The sequence below is a fragment of the Heterodontus francisci genome, chromosome 28 (genome assembly GCF_036365525.1).
Source record: "Heterodontus francisci isolate sHetFra1 chromosome 28, sHetFra1.hap1, whole genome shotgun sequence".
Lineage (NCBI taxonomy): Eukaryota > Metazoa > Chordata > Chondrichthyes > Heterodontiformes > Heterodontidae > Heterodontus > Heterodontus francisci.
The window spans coordinates 19056477-19080910 of record NC_090398.1 but is presented as its reverse complement, the minus strand read 5'-3'; the positions used below and the strand labels follow the sequence as shown (position 1 = coordinate 19080910).

General features: G+C 44.1%; 1 protein-coding gene across 1 annotated transcript; it reads right to left on the bottom strand.

The window, feature by feature from the left end:
- Positions 1-19394: 19394 nt before the first annotated feature.
- Positions 19395-22125, bottom strand: LOC137385245 (probable G-protein coupled receptor 139). The gene is made up of 2 exons (XM_068060230.1): positions 22056-22125; positions 19395-20362 (listed from the first exon to the last, which is right to left on the bottom strand). The coding sequence occupies exons 1-2, from the start codon at positions 22123-22125 to the stop codon at positions 19395-19397; spliced, it is 1038 nt and encodes a 345-aa protein (XP_067916331.1).
- Positions 22126-24434: the final 2309 nt, after the last annotated feature.

The following is a 24434-nucleotide window of genomic DNA, read 5'->3' as shown; positions in this document are numbered from 1 at the left end:
CTTCTCTCATTATGCTAATTGTATCTAATATTTCACGCTCCTCCTCTTTTACTACAATGTCTGCATCATCCCTCTCCTTTGTGAAGACAGAGGCAAAAAACTCATTACAAACCCTGCCCACATCATTTGCATCCACATGTAACTTCCCTTGTACATCTCTGATAGGCCCGACTATTTCCTTTGTTATCCTCTTGCTCTTAATATGATAATAAATCTTTAGTTTTTCCTTGCTTTTACCTGCCAATATTTTTTCATGCCCTCGCTTTGCTTTTCTAATTTCCTTTTTTACTTCACCCCTGCACTTTCTATACTCCTCTACACTTTCTAAAGTATTATGTTTTCTTGCGATCGTCATATGAAGTCTTTCTGTGCTTCATCTGACCATATATGCCTCTTGATAACCAGGGGGCTCGAGGTTTGGCCGTACCACCCTTTACCTTTGTGGGGACATACTTGCACTGTGCCTGTAGAATCTCACTTTTGAATGCCTCCCACTGGTTTGCCATTGATTTTCCCTCGGGTAGCTGTATCCAGTCCACTTTTTCCAGATCGCCTCTCAGTTTCATAACATTTGTCTTCCCCTAATTTAGAACTTTTCACTCCTGTCTTATCTTTGTACTTTTCCATGATTATGCGAAAACTAACTGTTATGATCTCTATCTCCAAAATGATCACCCACTGCCACTTCATCGACTTGCCCAGCTTCATTACCGAAGACTAAATCTAGAATTGCACCCCCTTCCATTGGGCTTGTTATGTGCTGGCTAAAAAAGTTCCCTTGAATGCAGTTCAAGAATTTTGTGCCCTCTGTGCCATTCACACTGCTTGTATTCCAGTTGATATTAGGATAACTGAAATACCCAACTATTTTCACCGTAGAGTTTTACACTCAAACATTTGCCGACATATTTGTTACTCTATCTTACTCTCACTATTTGGGGGTCTACAGTACACTCACAGTACTGTGGCTGCTCCTTTTATTTCTGATTTCCACACATTTGGCCTCATTTGATGAATCATTTGGCAGATCATCCCTCCTCACAGCTGTTATTGATTCCCTAACCAATAATGTTACACCCTTTCCTTTCTTTATTCTCCTCTCTTTCCCACCTAAAAACTCTGTATCTAGGGCTATTGAGCTGCCATTCCTGCCCCACTTTAAGCCAAATGTCCGTTATAGCAACAATATTGTGTTGTCGTGTCTATCTGTGCCGCCAGCTCATCGACTTTAGTTACTATCCTCCATGCATTTAAATAAATACCTTTTAACACTGCCAAATTCTTGTTCTTCACACTTTTTAACCATTGCTTCTTCTGTTTTGCTGAGTCACCCGCCAATTTTCTGCCTTCCGTTCCCTGGCCTGGAATTATCCTATCTGAAGCTGCTCTCAGGTTCCCATCCCCCTGCCAAACTGGTTTAAACCATCCCCAACAGTTGATAACAGTATCATGAGTACTAGTATTGCTATCCTGTCCCAGTTTCCGAAACTGAATGTTAAAGGAATGTAGTAATAAATAATTTATCATAAAGTTATTAACTATTATATTCGAATAAAGTTACATGCAAAAAAATGTCAAATTGAAAAAAATGTCAAACTGACATTGAACATTTGGTCTTTAACTGAATGTCTGCAGACAGTCAGAAAGGAGTTTTGGTAATAATCAGCTTATTATGCGTTGGCACATTATTCCACAAAATAATAGAATAAATACCCAGGAGTTTGAATCAATTACAAATTGTTCATCTGCCATCTCTCTTCAATTTGCCAGGAACTCCAAAGAATAGGAGCACCTCCTCAACGAAAAGGAGCTGCAGGGTATGGATGAACAATATCCTCAAGGGACACAAATGCTAATTTCTGAGAAAACGATTTTCCTGGTGCAAAGTACACAAGAAAAAAAAACACAACAAAAATTTGGTAAAACCACAAGAGTAAACAAGTAAAAAGCTGCTAAGGCCGCCGTTAGGCTACTATATATATCTTCCATCTTTTGGAAAGGCTTTTCGAGCAGAGAGCAGATAACGTAGACACATCTGTGTGGTGCCAGGGATCAGAACGGTATTGATGATGAAAAACAGGACATTGCATCGATATACACTGGAGAAGAGAAAATTAAGAGAACACTTAATACTGGATTTAAATATTATGCACAGTTTTGGTGAAATGAAGTGAGGGAGATTTTTCTGCCTAGTTGGTTAGTCAGTGATAAAGGTGATCAGCTTAACATGTTCACAAAGGGAATGAGCAGAGAGATTAGCAGAAACTTCTTTATGCAAAGGTTGTTGGAGCATGGAATTCTTTGCTTTAGAGGAAAGGTTAAGGGGAAAACAGATGTGTACTTGAAGAAAAGAATTTAAGTGTTTGTGGAAAGAGGGGGACAGAGCTGTAATTCAATAACCCAGCACAGTTAGACTGCTTTGAATGATCAAATCCCACAGAAACGATATCAATGCTTTTCCAGTGTTACTTATGTGGCATGATTTTCATTCATTCTAAGATACCCTCTATTAAACAAAACATATTTAATAATCTGTTAACAAGAATATGCCAGAGCTCCAATAGCATCACAGGTTGCCATTTGTCCATAACCTGTTTTCAATATATAATTACCTCTCTGTGCAGTGCCAGATTTACCACTTCACAGTTGGCAAAGTTTCCAGGACTTCACAATTCCAGTTTTGAATAAATTATACAAAATTACGCTTTATATCTTTAGAACATAGGATTCCTTCGGATAAAATGCCGGTTTTATGATGATGAGGGGATGGCCAAAGTTTTTTTTACAAATTCATTACTGCGACACGGAGTTCAATCATAATGATCTACAAAATGTGAAATTAGAAATGGAATACTCCTGACACGTCATATACTTCAGTGTGGAAGAGAATGAGAATTCTAATACTGAACGTTATTATAGAAATTCGCAAATTTATCCTGACAGTTTGGAATGCGATAGTCTTTGGCACCTGTCCCTACTTTAATAAATCAAAAAAAACTTGACAACTCAGTTTCCTGCACCTTAATGAAGTTCAAATAGCGTAATTCTCATCGTGCATTTTTACTGTGCTCATACACTGCAACAGGTGCATGGAATATCCTGTATATCCTGTGCTGTGAATCCAAGTATTATCCGAAGTTGTGGAGATCCTTTTGTAAAACAGCTGCGTTTTGCTATCCTGAAAGATAACAGCTGAAACATCAGACACATCCTACATTCCCTCTTTTAACTCCTGAGTAAGGAATTGTCTGGGATTGGTGGGAGGCGGTTGGGTTAGGTGGTTACGTTCCAGTGTAGGTGGAGGGATGAATAATGTTTGACTAAGTTCACGATCTCTGTTGCATTTTACCCAGTTCGGATCAAAAAGAATGCAATTTATTAACCATCGATTAACTTATCCCCAAGCTCCTGAGTGAGAAAATTTCTCGCAAATGAGAAGGAAGAATCCAAACCCAACTTCATGCACTAAACAAATTAAGCAGTCACAAATTAGAGCTGCAAGTTAAAGTTTAGCACACAGGAGATTAATAAGCAGTAACACATATAAAAAGATTTTTCGAACAATGGAGTGCGAAAACACTAATGGGTAGAGTTACTTCACAAACTTCAGTAGCAAAGGTTGTCCAGACAATTAACTTATCATTATAAATCAGCATCAAAGGATGTTGAGCTCTCAGCACAACAGTAACCAGACCCTACTGTTATAAATTGGTGAGACGTTATTTATTCATTCATGAGACATGGGCGTGGCTGGAAACCCCAGCTTTTGTTGTCCATTTTAATTTTCGGTGAGGAGCAGGTAGTGAGTCCCGTTTTGAACAGCTGCTGACCATTTGCGAAGGTCTGTTCACAGTGCTGTTAGGAAGGGAGCTCTTGTATTTTATCCCAGCAGCAGTGAATGAAAGGTGTGTGGTTTGGAAGGAAACTTGGAATTGGTGCAGCATTAATGGTTAAAGGAATCAATAACAGCTGTGAGGAGGGATGATATGCTAAATGAAACGTCCAATGAGGCCATATGGGTTGAGCTGAGAAATACCGAAGTGGCAGCCACACTATTAGGAGTGTACTATAGACCCCCAAATAGAGACAGGGAGATAGAAGAACAAATATGTAGGCACATGTTTGAGTGCAAAAACAGGAGGGCAATAATAGTTGAGGATTTCAACTACCCGAATGTCGACTGGAATACAAACAGTGTGAAGGGCACAGAGGGCACAAAATTCTTGAACTGCATTCAAGAGAAATCTTTTAACTGGCACGTAACAAGCCCAACGAAAGGGGGCACAATTCTAGATTTAATCTTCAATAATGAAGCTGGAAAAATGGATGGAATAGGAATGGGTTATCATTTGGAGCTGGTGACCTTTTACAAAACTGAGAGGTCATCTGGCGAAAGTGGACTGGATACAGCTACTTGAAGGAAAATCAGTGGCAAATCAGTGGGAGGCATTCAAAAGCGAGATTCTATAGGCATGTCCCAAACAAGATAAAGGGTGGTACGGCCAACTCTCTAGCCCTCTGGGTATCTAGAAGCATATAGGATAAGATTAAGCAGAAAAAGAAAGCTTATGGAGGTCACAAAAAAACTTAATATTGTAGAATGGCTTCAGGAGTGTAGAAAGTGCAGGGGTGAAGTAAAAGAAGAAATTAGGAAAGCAAAGGAAGGACATGAATAATTATTGGCAGGTAAAAGCAAGGAAAACCTAACGATGTTTTGTCAGTGCATTAAGTGCAAGAGGATAACTCAGGAAAGGATAGGGCCGATCAGAGATGTACAAGGGAACTTATGCGTGGACACAGATGATGTGGGCAGTGTTCTTAATGAGTTCTTTTGTCTTTGTCTTCGCAAAGGAGTTGGATGACACAAACATTGTAATAAAACAGGAGGAGTGTGAAATATTAGATATGATAAGCATAATGAGGGAGGAAGTACGAGAGGGTCTAACATCCCTGAAAGTGGATAAACCACCAGGGCCGAACAGATTGTATCCAAGGTTGTCAAAGGAAGCCAGCGAGGAAATAACGGATGCTCTGAGGATCATCTTCAAATCCTCACTGGAAACAGGTGAGATACTAGAGGATTGGAGGTCTGCAAGAGTTGTACCATTGGTTAAAAAAGGGTGTGAGGGATAGGCCAAATAATTATAGGCCGGTCAGCTTGTCCTCGGTGGTAGATAAATTATTAGAATCAATTTTGAGACATAGGATAAACTGCCAGTGAGAAAGGCACAGATTAATCAGGGATAGTCAGCATGAATTTGTTAAGGGAACATCATGTCTTACTAACTCGATTTAATTTTTTGAGGAAGTAACAGGAAAGATTGATGAGGGTAGTGCAGTGGATGTGGTCTACATGGATTTTAATCAGGCATTTGACAAGCTCCCACATGGCAGACTGGTCAGAAAAATGAAAGCCCATGGGATACAGCGGAATGTGGCAAGCTGGATCCAAAATTGGCTCAGGGACAGGAAACAAAATGTAGTGGCCGTTGGATATGTATGCGAATGGAAAGCGGTTTCCAGTAGCGTTCAACGGGACTCTGTTGACTCCCTTGCTGTCTGTGGTATATATTAATGATTTGGACTTTAATGTCGGAGGCATTATTGGAAAATTTGCAGATGTCACACAAATTGGTCATGTAGTCGATAGTAAAGTTGATAGCTGTCGACTCCAGAATGATATCAATGCTTTGATTGAGCAGAGTGATTCCTGACAACGCTGGTCCCGCCACTGACGTCATCAGGCTGCGCCGAGGTGCGCACATGTGCAGACGGTCTCCCGCTCTCTGCGCATGCGCTGCGTTCCGGCTTGCCAGGAATGGTTACCGCATGCGCCGATTATGTCACCACGTGACGTGTTCATCTTCAGACAATGCGCCTGGTCGGCCTCTGCACATGCGCTTTGTGCAACGCCAACTGGAACTCATGCATGCGTCAACCTTCAGATATTCACGCATGCGTCAAGCTTCGGCGCGAGTTTCTGAAAGTGGAAGGTGGAGAGGTTTCCTCGGGCATTTTCTCGCAATTATTTAGTCATTTTAAAGATTTCAGTCTGCTTCATTTTTGTCAGAAAGAGGAGATTGCTCCAAGGTAACTTGTTCTGAAAACATTTCCGTTGTCTGGGCCACTGCATGTGCTCCAGTCCCTGTTGTAAGTTGCTCTGAAAACATTTCCATTGTCTGGGGCACTGCATGTGCTCCAGTCCCTGTTGTAAGTTGCTCTGAAAACATTTTCATTGTCTGGGGCACTGCATCTGCTCCAGTCCACTGCACTGCACTAAAATCCTTTCCATTGTCTGGGGCTTTGTGCAGGCAGTACATGTGCTCCAGTCCCTGTTGTAAGTTGCTCTGTTCCTGCACCCTGTGGAAGAGCCTGTCACTCCAGAATTGGCCTTTATAGCCACTCCAGGCGCTGCTTCACAAACCACTGACCACCTCCAGGCGCGTATCCATTGTCTCTCGAGATAAGGAGGCCCAAAAGAAAAAGAAGAAAGAAGACATGGACACACAGCCACATGTTTCCCCATCCGCCCGTGAAACAACCATGCAGAGCCTTGTGAGACTTCGCAATTGCCAGCTGCTGCCTGTCAAGCAGAGAGGGCATCCAAAGCGGTCAAGCACTTGGGGAACAGTCAGTAAGAAGAGTCTGAGCACTAAAAGAAACAAGCATGCCATGTCCAGTGGTAGCACAAATGTGAATGCTCTTGCGGTGTAAACAACTGGTGAAGTGGGAGGGCAGCCACACCGTTCTCCATCCTCAATGTTGCTTTAAGGCAAAGGTCGATAAGAACGAAAGAAATGGAAAGTGATGCTGATAGTAGTAGGCAGGATTAAATGGAAGTGGATGGGAACGCACAGGAGTAGCATAACCACTAGCAGGGAACAGGTGGGCTGAATGGCCTGCTTTATGTTCATAGTCCAAAAGAAATGTGCTTCTTTTTCCAGCACCCTCACATCATTCATGTTTTCCCTGAGAGCAGCATTGAACCATCACTAGATCGGGGCAGTAACATCATCCTGACTCCTACAGCTGAGGTGAGCACAAAGTGAATCATTGGTGGTGTTATCAGTACATGCCTTTACTGCAGGACATAAAGCATGCTGAACGGTAATTTCATTATAGGGAGGGAAGCTCTGACACTGATGTTCATTGCTTATTTTTTTCATGTAAAACATGCATTCGAGCAATGAAGGCAACTGGATCATGCTGTGGAAATTGTCACGATGTGGAAAGGAACCTTGCATTTATGGATGAATTGGGAATGCACATTGGGATGCGTTTGGGGAACATTCACCAAGAATAGACTGATCTCAGACTCTTCTGACTTTGCCTTCTTCACAAGGACCATACAGTAGTGGAATAGAGAGCCAAGCGTTCATTCACCACAAGACTCTGCAGGAACAATCTCTTTAGTTCTGCATAGCAGAGACTCGGCCTGTCTGTCTTATGGGAATGCTGGCGACACAACACTCATGCATCCATGCACAGCAGTGCCTCGAATGTTTAATGAACTGAATAACATTTCTCAATAATTAAACCTGGAATTGTTGAGGTTTTTGATGTTATTTTCCCGACTTTGCAACTGCACTTCAGATATCCAACTGTGTTGTGGTCCTTGGGGGAGGTGGGGTTTTGAGAGGAGGAGAGGGGGTGGTGGGGGAAGTGAGGAGCAGAGGGGGAGGTGGGAGAGGTAGAGAGGGGGGTGGTGGGGGAAGAGGGGAGAAGAGGGGGAGGTGGGAGAGGTAGAGAGGGGGGTGGTGGGGGAAGAGGGGAGAAGAGGGGGAGGTGGGAGAGGTAGAGAGGGGGGTGGGGAGGAGAGCGGGTGTGGGGCTGTAGTGGGAGGGAGTTAAATTCAGAAGTTCCTGAAGAGGGGGATGCAAAAGGCAGGGACCAAACAGCTGCAATGCCTGAAGTACAGTTGAGAAGTAAGGGAGAAAGCGGCTGGATGGGGGATCTGCAGCTGGAGGGAATAGCTGTATGGAGAGGGCAGGAAGCGAGAGGCCGTAGAGAGCCACGGGGAGCGAGCGGCTGAAGACCTTGGTGTCGCCTGGTGCGGGTAAGTACGTCTTTTGCCATTGCAAATTTATGGTGCATGCGCAGAAAAACACACTCCCCCTCCCCCGCCCCCCCCCCCCCCCCACCTCACCTCACGCTGCTGACTCTGGCCGCTCCACTCCTCTCCGTCACTGGCCCATCCGCTCCACACAGGCCCGCTCTGCTCCCCTCTGTCACCACGCCATTCACTCGCCCACTCGCCAGCCGCTCCACTCCTACCCAGGCCCGCTCCGCGCCCCCCCGCTCCCCGGCCCCGGCCCGCTCTCTGGCCCCAGCCCGTGCTCTGGCCCGCTCCCTCACTCTCTCACTCCGCCATTGTGTGCTGACATGTGTTTTTTCGGTTGCCTCCATGTGATTATTTGAGCAGTGCCATCTTTAGTCCTGGAAGCTGTCCAAAGTCGCAGACTGTGACGTAGCTGCTCCACTAACTGATTTGCTACAGAAAAAGAAAACCAAGGTAGCGAGATCAGGGGAATGCCAGGCATCTTTTGAAAAGCTAAAGGCAGTTTTGAAAACTGAACCAGTGTTGGCTGCTTCAAATTTTACAAAGCCCTTCAAGGTAGTGATTGACGCTAATGACCTGTGGGTCGGTGCAGTCCTATTACAAGATGACGAATCAGGCATAGAACAGCCAGCAGGGTAATTTTTCAAAAGAATTGAAGCACCACCAAAAAGTATTCCACTGAGGAAAAAGAATGTAAGGCTTATGGCTAGCTGTTAAACTTGTTAAACTATATGTCCACCATGATTACAAAAAACATTGATCTGCACTGACCATAATCCATTGGGCTGCACTTGCTGACAACACTACCGCTAGTTGGCACTGCTGTGGCACATGCACCTGAGCAGGAGCCCGTCTGCGCATGTGTGCACCGCGGCGCAGCCTGATGACGTCAGCGCTAACCAGCGTTGTCAGGAATCACTTTGCATTAATTTATGCAGGACTTGGTGGCGGCATTGCGCATGCGCCGCTCCAGCGCCCCGCCCCCTCCCCACAGCCCGGATCGCGCGCAGTTTCCGTTAAATTTCTGTTTTGGAAAAATGAAATCATAAAAATAAAAAGGAAAATACTTGAAATCTGAAATAAAAACAGGAAGTGCTGGAAATACACAACAGGTCTGTCAGCATCTGTGGAGAGGGAAACAGAGTTCACCTTTCAGGTCTGTGACCTTTCATCTGAATCATAGAATGGTTACAGCAGAGGCCATTCGGCCCGTCCTGATCGTGCTTGTTCTCTGCAAGAGCAACTCACCTCGTCCCACCATCCGGCCTTTTCCCTGTGGGCCGAAATTGTTATTCTCTTCAGATAATTATCTGCCTTTTATCTCTAAGTAGTTCAACATTGATAGAGTCATAGAGTTATACAACACAGAAACAGGCCCTTCGGCCCATCATGTCCATGCTGGCCACCAAGCACCAATCTATTCTAATCCCATTTTCCAGCACATGGCCCGTAGTCTTGTATGCTATGGCGTTTCAAGTGCTCATCTAAATACTTCTTAAATGTTGTGAGGGTTCCTGCCTCAACCACCACTTCAGGCAGTGCGGTCCAGATTCCAACCACCCTCTGGGTGAAATTTTTTTTCCTCAAATCTCCCCAAACCTCCTGCCCTTTACCTTAAATCTGTGCCCCCTGGTTAGTGACCCCTCCGCTAAGGGAAAACGTTTCGTCCTATCTAACCTATCAATGCCCCTCATAATTTTCTACACCTCAATCAGGTCCCCCCTCAGCCTTCTCTGCTCTAGGGAAAACAACCCTAGCCTTTTCAGTCTCTCTTCATAGCTGAAATATTCCAGCCCAGGCAACATCCTGGTGAATCTCCTCTGCATCCTCTCCAGTTCAATCACATCCTTCCTATCACGTGATGCCCAGAACTGTACACAGTATTTCAGCTGTGGCCTAACTAGCATTTTATATAGCTTCATGGTAACCTCATAATCTTATGCTCTATGCCTCGGCTAATAAAGGCAAGGATACCATATGCCTTCCTAACCACCTTATCTACCAGTGCTGCTGCCTTCAGTGATCTATGGACAAGTGCACCAAGATCCTCTGACACTCTGTACTTCCTAGGGTCCTACCTTCCATCGTATATTCCCTTGCCTTGTTAGTCTTCCCAAAATGCATCACCTCACACTTCTCAGGATTAAATTCCATTTGCCACTGCTCCGCCCATCTTACCAGCCCATCAATGTCGTCCTGTATCTAAGGCTTTCCTCCTCACTATTTACAACACCTCCAATTTTCTTGTCATCTGCGAACTTACTAATCTTACCTCCTATATTCAGATCTAAATCATTAAAGTGCATTACAAACAGCAAGGGTCCCAGCACCAATCCCTGCGGTACACCACTGGTCACAGGCTTCCACTCGCAAAAACAACCCTCGACCATTACCCTCTGCCTCCTGCCACTAAGCTAATTTTGGATCCAGTTTGCCTACTTTCCCTGGATCCCATGAGCTCTTACCTTCTTAACCAATCTCCCATGCGGGACTTTATCAAAAGCCTTACTGAAGTCCATGTAGACTACATCAACTGCTTTACCCTCATTTCTACATCGAGTCACTGCCTTGAAAAATTCAGTCAAGTTAGTTAGACAGGATCTGCCCCTGACAAAGCCATGCTCACTATCCCTGATTAATCCCTACCTCTCCAAGTGGAGATTAATCTTGTCCCTCAGAAATTTTTCCAATAGTTTCCCAACCACTGATGTTAGATTTCCCAACCACTGATGTTAGACAGTGTGTAACCAGGAGAGGATGGACCCAGTGAGATTGGACAGTGTGTAATCCGGGGAGGATGGACCCAGTGAGATCGGACAGTGTGTAATCCGGGGAGGATGGACCCAGTGAGATCGGACAGTGTGTAATCCGGGGAGGGTGGACCCAGTGAGATCGGACAGTGTGTAATCCGGGGAGGGTGGACCCAGTGAGATCACACCGTGTGTCTGATGATTTTGTTTCTCTCAAACCTCTGGTATAGTACGTTAGTGTCATCCATATACTGTGTCTGTCATCTTTGGTGCAGTGTGTGTGTGGGATTCATTCTGCATCTATCAATCTTTGATACTGTGTGTGAGATTAATTCTTTCATTATCAATCTCTGGGCCTGTATGTGACTATGGTAGTTTTCTGTATCGGTCAGTCTCTGGTACTGTGTGTGAGAGTGGAATTCATTTTGTATGTGTCAGCCTCTGATACTGTGTGTGAATCTGATCGCTTTTGTGTTATTATCATTCTCTGCTAGTGTGTTTGAGTGGGTATTCATTCTGTATTTGTCAGTCTCTGGTACGATGTGTAAGAGTGGAATTCATTCTGTGTATGTCAGTCTCTGGTCGTTTGTGTGAGTGTAGAATTGTTTCTGTGCTTGTGAATCTCTGGTGCTGTGTGTCAATGTGTGTTTCATTCTATATCTGTCAGTGTCCGGAACTGTGTGATTGTTGGATTCATTCCATGTCTCTCAGTCTCTGGTGGTATATGTCAATGCAGAATTATTTCTGTACCTGACAGTCTCTGGGTCTGTTTACACATCTGTAATTCATTCTGTATAGGTCGGCCTCTGGAACTGTGTGAGAGTGTTGGATTCCTTTGTCTATTGGTCTTTTATACTTTTCTGTGTTTGTGGCTGTGTGTGTTGGATTCATTTTGTATCTGTCAGTCTCTGACACTGTGTGTGAATGTGGTATTCATTCTGTATCTGGCAGTCTCTGTTAGTATGAGTAATTCTGTATGTTAGTCTCTGGTACTCGGTGAGAGTGTAGGATTCATCCTGTATCTATTGGGCTCTGGTACTGTGTGAGTGTGGGATTCATTCTGGATCTGTCAGTCTCTGGTTACGGTACGTGAGTTTGGGATTCTTTTTGTATCTGGCACTGTCTGATTGTGGATTCATTATGTATCTGTTAGCTTCTGCTGCTGTGGTTGAGTGTGAGATCCATGCTGTATCTGTCAGGCTGTGGTACTATGTGTGATTGTGTGTTTCATTCTGTATTGGTCTTTTGTACTCTTTGTGTGTGAGTAAGGGGTTCATTGTTGCTGGGACTGCGTATGAATGTGGGTTTCATTCTGTATCTGTCAGTGCCTGGTGCTGAGTGTGTGTGTGCGTGTGTGTGTGTGTGTGAGAGCGAGATGGATTTTGTATGTCAGCCACAGAATGGTTACAGCACAGAAGGAGGCCATTCAGCATGTCATGTCCATGCCAGCTCATTGCAAGAGGAAATCACCTAGTTCCACTCCCCTGACCTTTCCTGTAGCACTGCAATTCTTTTCTCTTCAGATAATTATCCTGTTCTCTTTTCAAGGCCTTGATTGAATCTGCCACCACCACACTCTCAAGCACGGTATTCCAGATTTTAACCACTCGCTGCGTAAAAAAGATTTTCCTCAAGTCACTGTTGTTTCTTTTGCCAATCACCTGAAATCGGTGTCCTCTGGTTCTAGATCCTTCAGCCAATGGTAGCAGTTTCTCCCTATTTACTAATTCCAGCCTCCTCATGATTTTGAACACCTCTATCAAATCTTCCCATAATCTTCTCCAAGTAGAACAGACCCAGCTTCTCCAATCTATCCATGTAACTGAAGTTCCTCATCCCTAGAACCATTCTGGTGAATCTTTTCTGCATCCTCTCTCATGCCAAAACACCTTCCAAAAGGGTGGTGCCCAGACCTGGACACAATACTCCAGTTGAGGGCAAACAAGTGTTTTATACAGATTTATAAAATTTCCTTTGATGCCCCTATTCATAAAGCCCAGCATCCCATATGCTTTATTAACTGCTTTCTCAACCTGCCCTGTCACCTTCAATGATTTGTGCACATATACCCCAGGTCCCTCTGCTCCTGCACCCCCTTTAGAATTCTACCCTTTAATTGATAATGCCCGCCCTCATTCTTCTTGCCAAAATGGACCACTTCATACTTTTCTGCATTAAATTTTATCTGCCACCTGTCTGCCCGTTTCACCAGCTTGTCTATTTTCTCTTGAAGTTTATCATGACCATCTTCAGGTGCACAATACTTTCAAGTTTTGTGTCATCTGCAAATTTTGAAATTCTGCCCTGTACACTCGTCGAGGTCATTAATGGTTGGTTGACATCCTTCCATCTATAAAAGGGGATGACCTGCAGCAACACAATCCATTTAGGTGGAGTGTCGTTTCTTGGTGCACCTTTGTTGAAGGCTCTGAATTCCTAAGATTCTGCCAAAAGTGCTGCATGTGAAGCTGCCAAGTGACGCTGTGAGCTGTTGTTTTCAGCGTTGGCACCCGTTGCCAAACTGCTTCAGCAACTGGTTGTCGTGGTAGTGCACACCAATCCACAGAATGTGTCGCCATTTCCCTCTTTCGCCAGCTAGTGATTTCCAGGTGCGATAGTCAACATGTAGGGCCTTAATGTCACATGTGCAAACATCCATGAAGCACAGCTTGTCATCTTGCCCTGGCCACCTCACCATACTGGAGGTCCTTTGGTATGTGACCATCTTCCATCCTGCGGACGTGTCCGAGCCACCAGAGCCACCTCTGTTTGATTAATACCAACACACTTGGGAGCTCTCCCTTTGAGAGGACTGCCATATTTGTGATTTTGTCCTGCCACGGTATAACCATAATGCTCTGCAAACAACGAAGATGGAAATTATTGAGATTTTCCTGTTCGCTATAAGTTTCCCATGTTTCATAGCCATGCAGTAAGGTGCTGAGAATACATGCCCACGAAACCATCAACTTGGTCCTAAGGGCCGGCTTGGTGTTATCCCATACATGTTTTGCAAGTCAGCCAACGGCAGTAGATGCTTTTTCTGTGCACAGGAGTGTTAGCAAACCAAATTTGTAACTAAGACACCTAAGCAGATCATTGAACAGGTGACCAAAAGCTTGGTGAAACAAGTATATTTTAAGTAGTGTCGTAAAGGATGAGAGAAAGGTAGCGAAGCATTGTGTTTTATGGAGTGAATTCTGAAGTTTAGGGCCCAGGCAGCTGAAGGCAAGCAACAAATGGCAAATGCAAGAAATGGAGGGTGTGCAAGAGCCCAGAATTGCAGGGCACAGACGTTTCAACACATTGTAGCGCTGGAGATGAGAGATAGGGAAGGATTGGAAAATCGAGGTTGTGTCGGAACAGGATGCAATGGAGGTCAGAAAGCACAGACAGGATGGGTGAACAGGAATTGTTGTAAGTTAGGATAAGGACAGCTACATTTTCGCGGAAATGAAGAGGGGCTGGAAGATGGAATGTCGTGTGCCAAGTCCCAAGAAGACAAAGTCACTGATGAGGATTTCAGCAAGCCAACGAGAGCCAGGGCAGGGCCCTGGTCTATTCTCTCCAGTACATACTGTCTGAACCCACTGGGTCCATCCTCCCCGGGTTACACACTGTCTGATCACACTGGGTCCATCCTCCCCGGGTTACTCACTGTCTGATCACACTGGGTCCATCCTCCCCGGGGTACACACTGTCTGATCACACTGGGTCCATCCTCCCCGGGTTGCACACTATCTGATCTCACTGGGTCCATCCTCCCCGGGTTACACACTGTCTGATCACACTGGGCCCATCCTCCCCGGGGTACACACTGTCTGATCACACTGGGTCCATCCTCCCCGGGTTGCACACTATCTGATCTCACTTGGTCCATCCTCCCATCCATTTTGTAGATGGTACAAACTGCTGCCACTGTACATCTGTGGTGGAGGGAGTGAATGTTTATGGATGTGGTGGCAATCAAGCGGGCTGCTCTTTTCTGGATGGTGTCAAGCTTCTTGAGTGTTGTTGGAGCTGCACTCATCCAGACAAGTGGAGAGTATTCCATCGCACTCCTGACTTTTGCCTTGTAGATGGTGGACAGGCTTTGGGCAGTCAGGAGGTGAGTTACTCGCCTCAGGCTTCCTCGCCTCTGACCTGCTTTTGTAGCCACGTAATTATATGGCGACTCCAGTTCAGTTTCTGGTCAATGGTAACCCTTAGGATGTTGATAGTGGGGGTTACAGCGATCATAATGCCATTGAATGTCAAGGGGTGATGGTCAGATTCTCTCTTGTTGGAGATTATCATTACCTGGCACTTGCGTGGCACGAATGTTACTTGCCACTTATCAGCCTAAGCCTGTATATTGTCCAGGTCTTGCTGCATTTCGACACGGACTGGTTCAGTATCTGAGGAGTCACGAATGATGCTGAATATTGTGCAATCATCAGTGAACATCCCCACTTCTGACCTAATGATTGAAGGAAGGTCATTGATGAAGCAGCTGAAGATGTCGGGCCTGGGACACTACCCTGAGTAACTCATGCAGTGATGTCCTGAAGCTGAGACGATTGACCTCCAACAACCACAACCATCTTCCTTTGCACTAAGTATGACTCCAACCAACGGACAGTCTTCTCCCGATTCCTATGGACGCCAGTTTTGCTAGTGCTCCTTGATGCCAAGCACACTCGAATGCTGCCTTGATGTCAAGGACTGTTACTTTTACCTCACCTCTCGAGTTCAGCTCTTCAGTCGATGTTTCAATCAGGGCTGTAATGAGGTCTGAAGCTGTGTGGCCCTGGTGGAATCCAAACTGAGTGTCACCGAGCAGGTTACTACTATGCAAGTGCCGCTTGATAGCACTGTCACTGACACCTTCCATCACTTTACTGATGTTCGAGAGCAGACTAATTGGGCGTTAATTGGCCAGGTTGGATTTGTCCTGCTTCTTATTCACAGGACATACCTGGGCAATTTACCATGTTGCAGGGTAGATGCCAGTGTTGTAGCTGTGCTGGAACAGCTTGCCTAGGGGCATAGCAAGTTGTGGAGCGCAGGTTTTCAGCACTATTGCCGGAATACTGTCAGGGCCCATAGCCTTTGCAGTATCCAGTGCCTTCAGTCGTTTCTTGATTTCACGTGGAGTGAATCGAATTGGCTGAATTCCGGCATCTGTCATGCTGGGGACTTCAGGAGAAGGCCGAAATGGATCATCAACTCAGCACTTCTGGCTGATGACTGTTGCAAATACTTCAGCCTTATCTTTTTCACTGATGTGTTGGCCACCCCATCATTGAGGATGGGGATATTTGTGGAGCCACCTCCTCCAGTTAATTGTTTAATTGTCCACTATTATTCACGGCTGGATGTGGAAGGACTACAGATCTTAGATCTGATCCGTTGGTTATGGGATCGCTTAGCTCTGTCTGTCACATGCTGCCAATGCTGTTTGGCACGCAATTAGTTCTGGGTTGTAGCTTCACCAGGTTAACACCTCATTTTGAGGTATGTCTGGCGTTGCTCCTGGCATGCCCTTCTGCACTCTTCATTGAACCAGTGTTGGTCCCCTGGCTTGATGATAATGGTAGAGTGGAGGTTATGCTGGGCCATGAGGTTGTGCTTGAGTACAATTCTGCTGCTGCTGATGGCCCACAATGCCTCATGGATGCCCAGTTTTGCATTGTTAGATCTGTTCGAAATCTATTCAATTTACCATGGTGGTAGTGCCACACAACACGATGGAGGGTATGCTTAATGTGAAGGTGGGATTTCGTCTCCACAAGGACTGTGCGGTGGTCAATCCTACCAATACTGTCATGGACAGGTGCATCTGTGGCAGGCAGATTGGTGAGGATGAAGTCAAGTATGTTTTTCGCTCTTGTTGGTTCCCGCACCAGCTGCTGCATACCCAGTCTCGCAGCTATGTCCTTTAGGACTTGGCCAGCTCGGTCAGTAGTGGTGCTACCGAGCCACTCTTGGTGATGAACTTTGAAATCCCCCACCCAGAATACATTCTGCACGTTTGCCACCCTCAGTGCTTCCTCCAAGTGGTGTTCAACATGGAGGAGTACTGACTCATCAGCTGAGGGAGGGCGGTAGGTGGTAATCAGCAGGAGGTTTCCTTGTCCATGTTTGACCTGATTTCATGGGGTCCAGAGTCAATGTTGATGACTCCCATGGCAACTCCATCCCGACTGTATACCACTGTGCCACCATCTCTGCTGGGTCTGTCCTGCTGGGACAGGACATATCCAGGGATGTTGATAGCGGTGTCTGGGACATTGTCTGTAATGTATGGTTCAATGAGTATAGATATGTCAGCTATTGCTTGACTAGTTTGTGGGACAGATCTCCCAATTTTGGCACAAGACATCAAATGTTAGTAAGGAGGACTTTGCAAGATCGACAGGGCTAGGTTTGCTGTTGTTGTTTCTGGTGCCTAGGTCGATGCCGGCTGGTCCATCCGGTTTCATTCTTTATTGATGTCGTAGCAGTTAGATACAATGGAGTGGCTTGGTAAGCCATCTGGGATGGCATTTAAGAGTCAACCCCCTTGCTGTGGGTCTGGAGTCACATGTAGGTCAGATCAGGTAAGGACAGCAGATTTCCTTCCCTAAAGGGAATTAGTGAACCAGATTGATTTTTACAACAATCGACGATGGTGTCATGGCCATCATTAGACTAGCTTTTATTTTGGTATTTTTTGGATTGGTAGAGCCACAGTTGAAGGGAAAGAGGAACGCGTGTGGAGTGTGGCTTTTGAGCCTCGGGTTGACCCGAAACATTAAAAGATGGCGGGAAAAGGGTAAAGTTACTCACAATTAATAAACGAAGTGCATTCCCAACTGAAGAACTTTGTTTATGTAAGGTTCTCAATAAGGTTTCTGAACACTGCGATGAGATGGCACGGGTTTGTTGAACACGCAGAACATGCAGTATTTAAACATAGACTTGAAAGTTACAAATTTCAGCCCCTAATGTTGCTTTCTTACCGATTGAAACGTGTTACTGTTTTGAGCTCTGCATCTTCGGCTTTGAACAAATTTAAATACTTATTACAAGCAGTTCCTTGTTGTACATCCCTCTCCACCAACCTAGTGGTGTTTTAAATTGACTTGTACTTCCTTGCTTAACGAGAACGGGTTAAACGTTAATATTTCTACAATCTAAAAAGAAACCAACAAATGAGAACATTATCAAATGTCAGAAGAAATCCGATTAACGCATTCCTCATAGCCAATGATCCCTCCCCCACCTATTGGCGTTTTTTTTTTCAAGCCAAATTTGGTCAACATCCGATCAGGGTCATGTATCTATTTAGTTCTATTGGAGGGCACAGATCTCGGTCCATTTAGTTTTCATACCTTTTCATTCTCCAGAGTCATATTAACCATTTAATGTCAGGGTGGTACAGCGTGAATGATCATATCCTGGGCCCGTTCATCAGGGCATCTTCATCATGCATATCACTTGTTCCTTCATGCACAACATGTCACTTCTGCAGACACAGCAATATCCCAAAGTCAGAACCACAAGATTTCTTATGCAGGCGACATCTGCACTTTCTGGTTATCTATCTGCAGATTGGTATGTCTGGATGTGTTTGTGATTGAATGTTCCATATGTTTCAGATAGAGAGAAGCAAAAGAAAACAATGTTTCATTTTGTTTCATATCAGTAATGATTCAATTAGTTCCAAGAAAACACTATCAATTAATTGGCTTGAGTGCATTTTTCTGGTTTTCACTTGATTTTGTAATGATATTATATTGAGATATTTTGGTCAGTCGTGTTCAGGTGATTAAGTCCAAGATGTGATGGGGCAGGATCGATCGAGGCAGATTGTTCCATTAGCTGAAAGATCAAGAACTAATGGCCACAGAAAATATAATAATGTAAAGGAATTAGGACAACGGATAAGAGAAACCCCTTTAAACGGTGATGGTTGAGGCAATGAAAGTAACGGTGGCACAAACAATGTTATTATTAAAGATTAAATTGAAAAGACCCACAAATTAAAATATATTGAAGGCATGATGAGGTGGGCTGTTACAATGATTGGAAGTAATTGTTAGTGTCGATGATAATTTCCGCAAAGACTGGACAAGCACAACAGTCTATTTCCCAGATAAAACATTTAAACATTTTGATGCCCAGTTGAGATTGAAATAAATGCTGCCTCCATGGTCAGAAACTGATCAGGATACAGGCCTGTTTAATTGGTTCAGGAGTCAATTGGGACTTGGGGAGACGAAGGCTAATGGGAATGCTAGGGCCTGCAACATTCACAACAACAATACAGAAAAATAACAAAGAACCATCTTTATTGTTCCGAGACTAAAGGACACTTCATCTGTTAATGTGGTGTTTGCTTCCAATATATACATGTTCTATTGCACCGCTGAAACACGATCGTGACTGAACTCTTTGAATATTGAGCGGGGAGCGTGCTGTTTTATCAGGAAATGGTGATGTTCACCTCGGGAATGTAGCAGACATTCATTGCCCGGCAGGAAGTGGAAGAAATATTTTTCTGATACCTGTTCATTCTAACTAAACAATCAAATTACGTCCTAACAGAAAGCCTGCCTTTCCTAAAATGGAACACAGACTGCAATTGAGTGCGAGCTAAAACAGAAAGCTTTGGTTTCAGTTTTCATTTTTAAAATCCATTTTAGAATAAATGCCCAAGGAGCTGTCAGCAGTTTCTTCAGCTTTTCTCTGAATTTAGTTTGTGTAGCTGCATAAATACACGTGTTTGTACATGAACTCATGTTCATGAGCATGTATCCAGTTTCAGTGGCGATGTATTCAGGAGCGGCATAGTCACCTCTGTAATGCACTGTGTTTACCAGACCGGTAGCTATAAAACTCACCGCTGATGTCAGCCACAGCAGTATAAAACTGCCCGATACTGTGAACAGTAAAATAATGGACTTCCTTCTGTTCTCCATCTCAGGATCGCTCTGATTATCATCGATGTGAGTCTGGAATCCCCTGCGAACTCTACTGGCCACTAAAATACATTTGACTGTCAAACAATTAAACAATAATATCAAAACAAAAGGAAGCCATGGAATTAACACCGTTTGCAACCAGGAATAGGCAACACCTGCTGGCGATGAAAAAAAATCCATTCTTGGGTGACAACCCCAACGAATATTATTTATTATTTGTTCAGGCTTATATGCAAAGAAGAACGGAAGTGTCTGTAAACATAACAGGGCAGAGACCATTGTTACAACCGTGGTCGCAGTTCTCACAGTGCAATACTTTGTTTTAAACTTCTCACAACATATCGCTACAAATCGGTCAAATGTGAAAGAGACAGTAAACCACACTGATATATGCAGGGTGACAGTATTCATGTACAGAATAAACTTACAAACGCCAGTGTAGGATAAGAAAGAATGTGGGAAGTGATATGTAAAAATGTGATAAACTATTACATTGAAGATCATGACCATTAGATCTGCTGTTGCCGTGGCCACCATGTAGAGCGAAATACATTTGGAAAGACCGCAATTTCCTCCGGACAGAATCACTATTGTCAACAGGTTTGCTGCACGAAAGAGGGAGAAGAGTTAAATAAAGAGGACAATCGATAACAGTTGGCATGTTATTCTACTTAGAGTTATGGACAGTGATTTGTAATGTTTTAGAGGAGTTGTGACGACATGATGTTCGAAAGAAAGAAACCATTAAACACAATATAGGGAGACTGGAAGGCCGCCGTCCTTCCAGCATACTTCAATCAGATATTGTCAGAGTAGTGAGGGGAGGGTTACTCGGAATCAGTCTTATTAATGGTGAGAGAAAACAATTCCACTACTGCCGACACCCAGGCACTGATGACTGAGAGTGGATACAATGCACTTTGGGCGGTATAATAAATATGACGACATTATATCAGTCATGTGTCATACGTCTCTGTCAGTTTAATCTCAATGGCTATCACCTCGGATACTAGTTTGAGGCTTCATTTACCCTATAATGTGCGGTCCTGGCCAAGCCAGGGTAAATCGTAGAAATGGTGTAGTTCTCGAGAAAAGCCTCTTAAAGCAAAGCTTTGGATGGTTCTATGACTTGTTAATTTTCACCGTCAATAAACAAACCGGTTCCTGAACATAAATGCAAATATATAGTTCATTGCAGTGTTGAACACTAAAACCATCTGACACGAGACTTGGCCCATTCAAGACACCGACCACCTTTTATAAGTTAACATTGCAGCGCCATGGACCAATACATGTTTGAAATTTCCGTTTAATTCCTTTCTTCATTTGGAGAGCAGAATCTCTGGATCGGCATCAAATTAGAGTCATAGAGAGATACAGCACTGAAACAGGTCAACTACGGGCCACCGAGTCCGTGCCGACCATCAGCCACCCATTGATACCGATCCTGTATTAATCCCATTTTTCGCTCTCACATCCCCACAATGCTCCTACCATTTACCTACACTAGGGGCATTTCCTTTTTCCAATGGCCAATTTACCTACCAACCCACAATTCTTTGGCACGTAGGAGGAAACCGGAGCAACCCCACGCGGTCACAGGTAGAACTTGTAAACTCTGCACAGGCAGTACTCAGAACCGAACCCAAGTCGCTGGAGCTGTGAGGCTGTGGTGCTAGCCACTGTGCCGCCCTTAGTATTATTCAATACAATTTCAAAATAATTGCTACAAAGATATGAATTCAACTAAAACATTCAACTTAGACAGAACGTTCAATTTATTCAAAAGTCTGTGCTTTTTCTATTCATAATCTGCCCGATGGAGCTGCTCAGGAACTGAGTTTAACCGCAAAAGCTCTTTGTAGCCAAGGGGAGAGAAGCAGCTCCTTCAGCCGCAATTATTTCTCAAAATATCTTTCAAAGTCCCTGTTAGGTGGAGCAAGCTGCAAGCCCAGGAATTAGCAACTGTAAATAGACAAGACGCAACCATACCAGTGAGATAACTGTCATGGCCAGTCAATAAAACATTCTTTCACGATTTATGTACCGTTTGAAGGGCGAGAAAGCAGCATCGACCTCCCTCAGTACAGGATAAGACAGCTGATCACCCCGTGCGAGGAAGTACTGACCAGAACAGAGACTCACCAGCCACGCAGACCAGTAGGATTCCCATTGATATTCACCCACATATCCCTTCAGATATATGACTCAGCAATGAGGGCATTCACAGCATCTGTTATGTAACCATTAACAGTTATGTTGTCAACAGCTATTGGACAACAGGATATATCGACTTACCAGGAGCACCCAAGACTGTGAGAATAGAGTAGTAAATGTCCCTTATCAGTAGAATCATTGGCGGTAACATTTTTAGTGTGAATTCTGGAACTCTTTCCAGTTTTACGTTTCCAACACCCGTTTGGCTGAAATCATTAACGTTACCCTCTTATAGAAAATTCATGCCCTGTTGGGTAAGCAAAGTTGCACAATTAGGAACGTTAGTTACAGTCACTGAACAAACAAGGAGCTGCTGTCCGCTTCAGTACGCCCTGAAAGCCAAAGATGTTGTAGCTCAGTCCATGAAACTCCTGCCCTAGAAATTCATAATGGAAAGTTACCCCAACTGGTAGGTGCGCTGTGTCTGCCCCAGGAACTCTGAAGGGAGCATACCTTCCTGACACTGCGTTAGGTTCTTGGGGCCCCATAATAATTCAGTGAAATATTCACATCCATTGTAAATTTAAATTGTTATATACTGTGATGATAACAGTGATTACGTTCTAACACCACTGGTGACGCTTCTCTTACCTTACTGGTGATGTATCAGTTCTAGTATCACTAGTGATGACTGTACTTTAGCATGTCTGCTGATAATCCTGTTCTATAATTAGCAATAACGGCCTTATTCTACCATTACTGAGGATGAACCTACTTTGACATTACTGGGGTGATCCTCTTTTAACATTACCGTTAGTCACCCTGTTCTAACATTACTGGTGAGGAGCATACTGGATCATTGCTGAAGAAGTGCACACTTTGAAATTACTTGTGTTAACCCGACTCTAATATTGCTGTTGGTAAATATACACGACCATTAATCGCAAATTGTCGCAAATATATGCGACAATTATTCTAACATTATTGTTGGCGGCCATAGTATAGCATCACTGGTGGTGATCCTACTCTCGCATTATTTGTGCTGTTATTTCTCTAATATTACTGATGATGCCACTGCTCTAAAATACTGGCGCTATCTCTGCCCTAATCTTTATGGATTCTAACTTTTACCAGAAGCTAAAATTATTGGTACATCCTATTTTAACTTTACTTCTGAAGACACAACACGAATTTAAATAGTGGTGACCCTACCGTAACATCAGTGATGCTGACTTCCCGAATTCTGCCGCTGATGACATGAGACAAACATTTATGTTGGTGAGCCTTCTCGAAGATTACTGCTGGTGACGCTACTCTAATATTGCTGGTGCAATCTTATCCTGATATTACTGATGAGGAACTTATACTAACATTTTAGTGGCGACCTGCTCAAATGTAAATGGTGGAGACACTACTTTATCACTGCTTGTGGGAACTCTAACATTACTGGGAAGAAACCGAGTCCAACTTTATAGGTGTTAACCCCACTGTAAAATTATTGGTGAGGCTACAACTCTAACAGCAATGTTGGTGACTGTACACAAACATTACTGCTGTTGATCCAACTCTAACATTATTGATTTTTTTTTATTTAGAGAAACAGCACTGAAACAGGCCCTTCGGCCCACCAGGTCTGTGCCGACCATCAACCACCCATTTATACTAATCCTACACTAATTCCATATTCCTACCACGTCCCGATATTGCCCTATCACCTACCTATATTAGGGGCAATTTATAATGGCCAATTTACCCATCAACCTGCAAGTCTTTTTGGCATGTGGGAGGAAACCGGAGCACCCAGAGGAAACCCACGCAGACACAGGGAGAGCTTGCAAACTCCACACAGGCAGGACCCAGAATTGAACCCGGGTCGCTGGAGCTGTGAGGCTGTGGTGCTAACCACTGCGCCACTGTGTCATTATCTGTGGATGCTGTACTTTAATATTGCTAGGAAAATAGAAGCAGGTGTAGGCCATTCAACCAGTCGAGCCTGCTCCCCATTCAATTAGATCTTGGCTGATCATCTACCTCAAAGCCAATTTCCCGCGGTATCCCAATATTCCTTGATGTCATTAGTATCTCGATATCTATCGATTTCGGTCTTGAACATGCTCAATGATGCAACTCTTGGGCAGAGAATTAGAAAGATTCACCACCCTCTGCGTTAAGAAATTCTTCCTCATCTCAGTCTTAAATGGCCTACCTCTTACTCTGAGACTATGTCCCCAAATCATCTATATAGATTTTGAACAGCTGTGGCCCCAGCACTGATCTTGTGGTACCTCACTAGTAACAGCCTGCAATGCTGAGAATGACCTATTTATTCCTACTGTCTGTATTTTGTCTGTTCACCAATTCTCAATCCATACCAGTATATTACCCCAACCCCATGTGCTCAAATTTTGTTGATTAACCTCTTGTGTGGGGCCATATCAAAAGCCTCCTGAAAATCTAAATACACCACACCCACTGCCTCACCTTTATCTGTTTCTCATAAAATTCCTCATAGAACTCCAA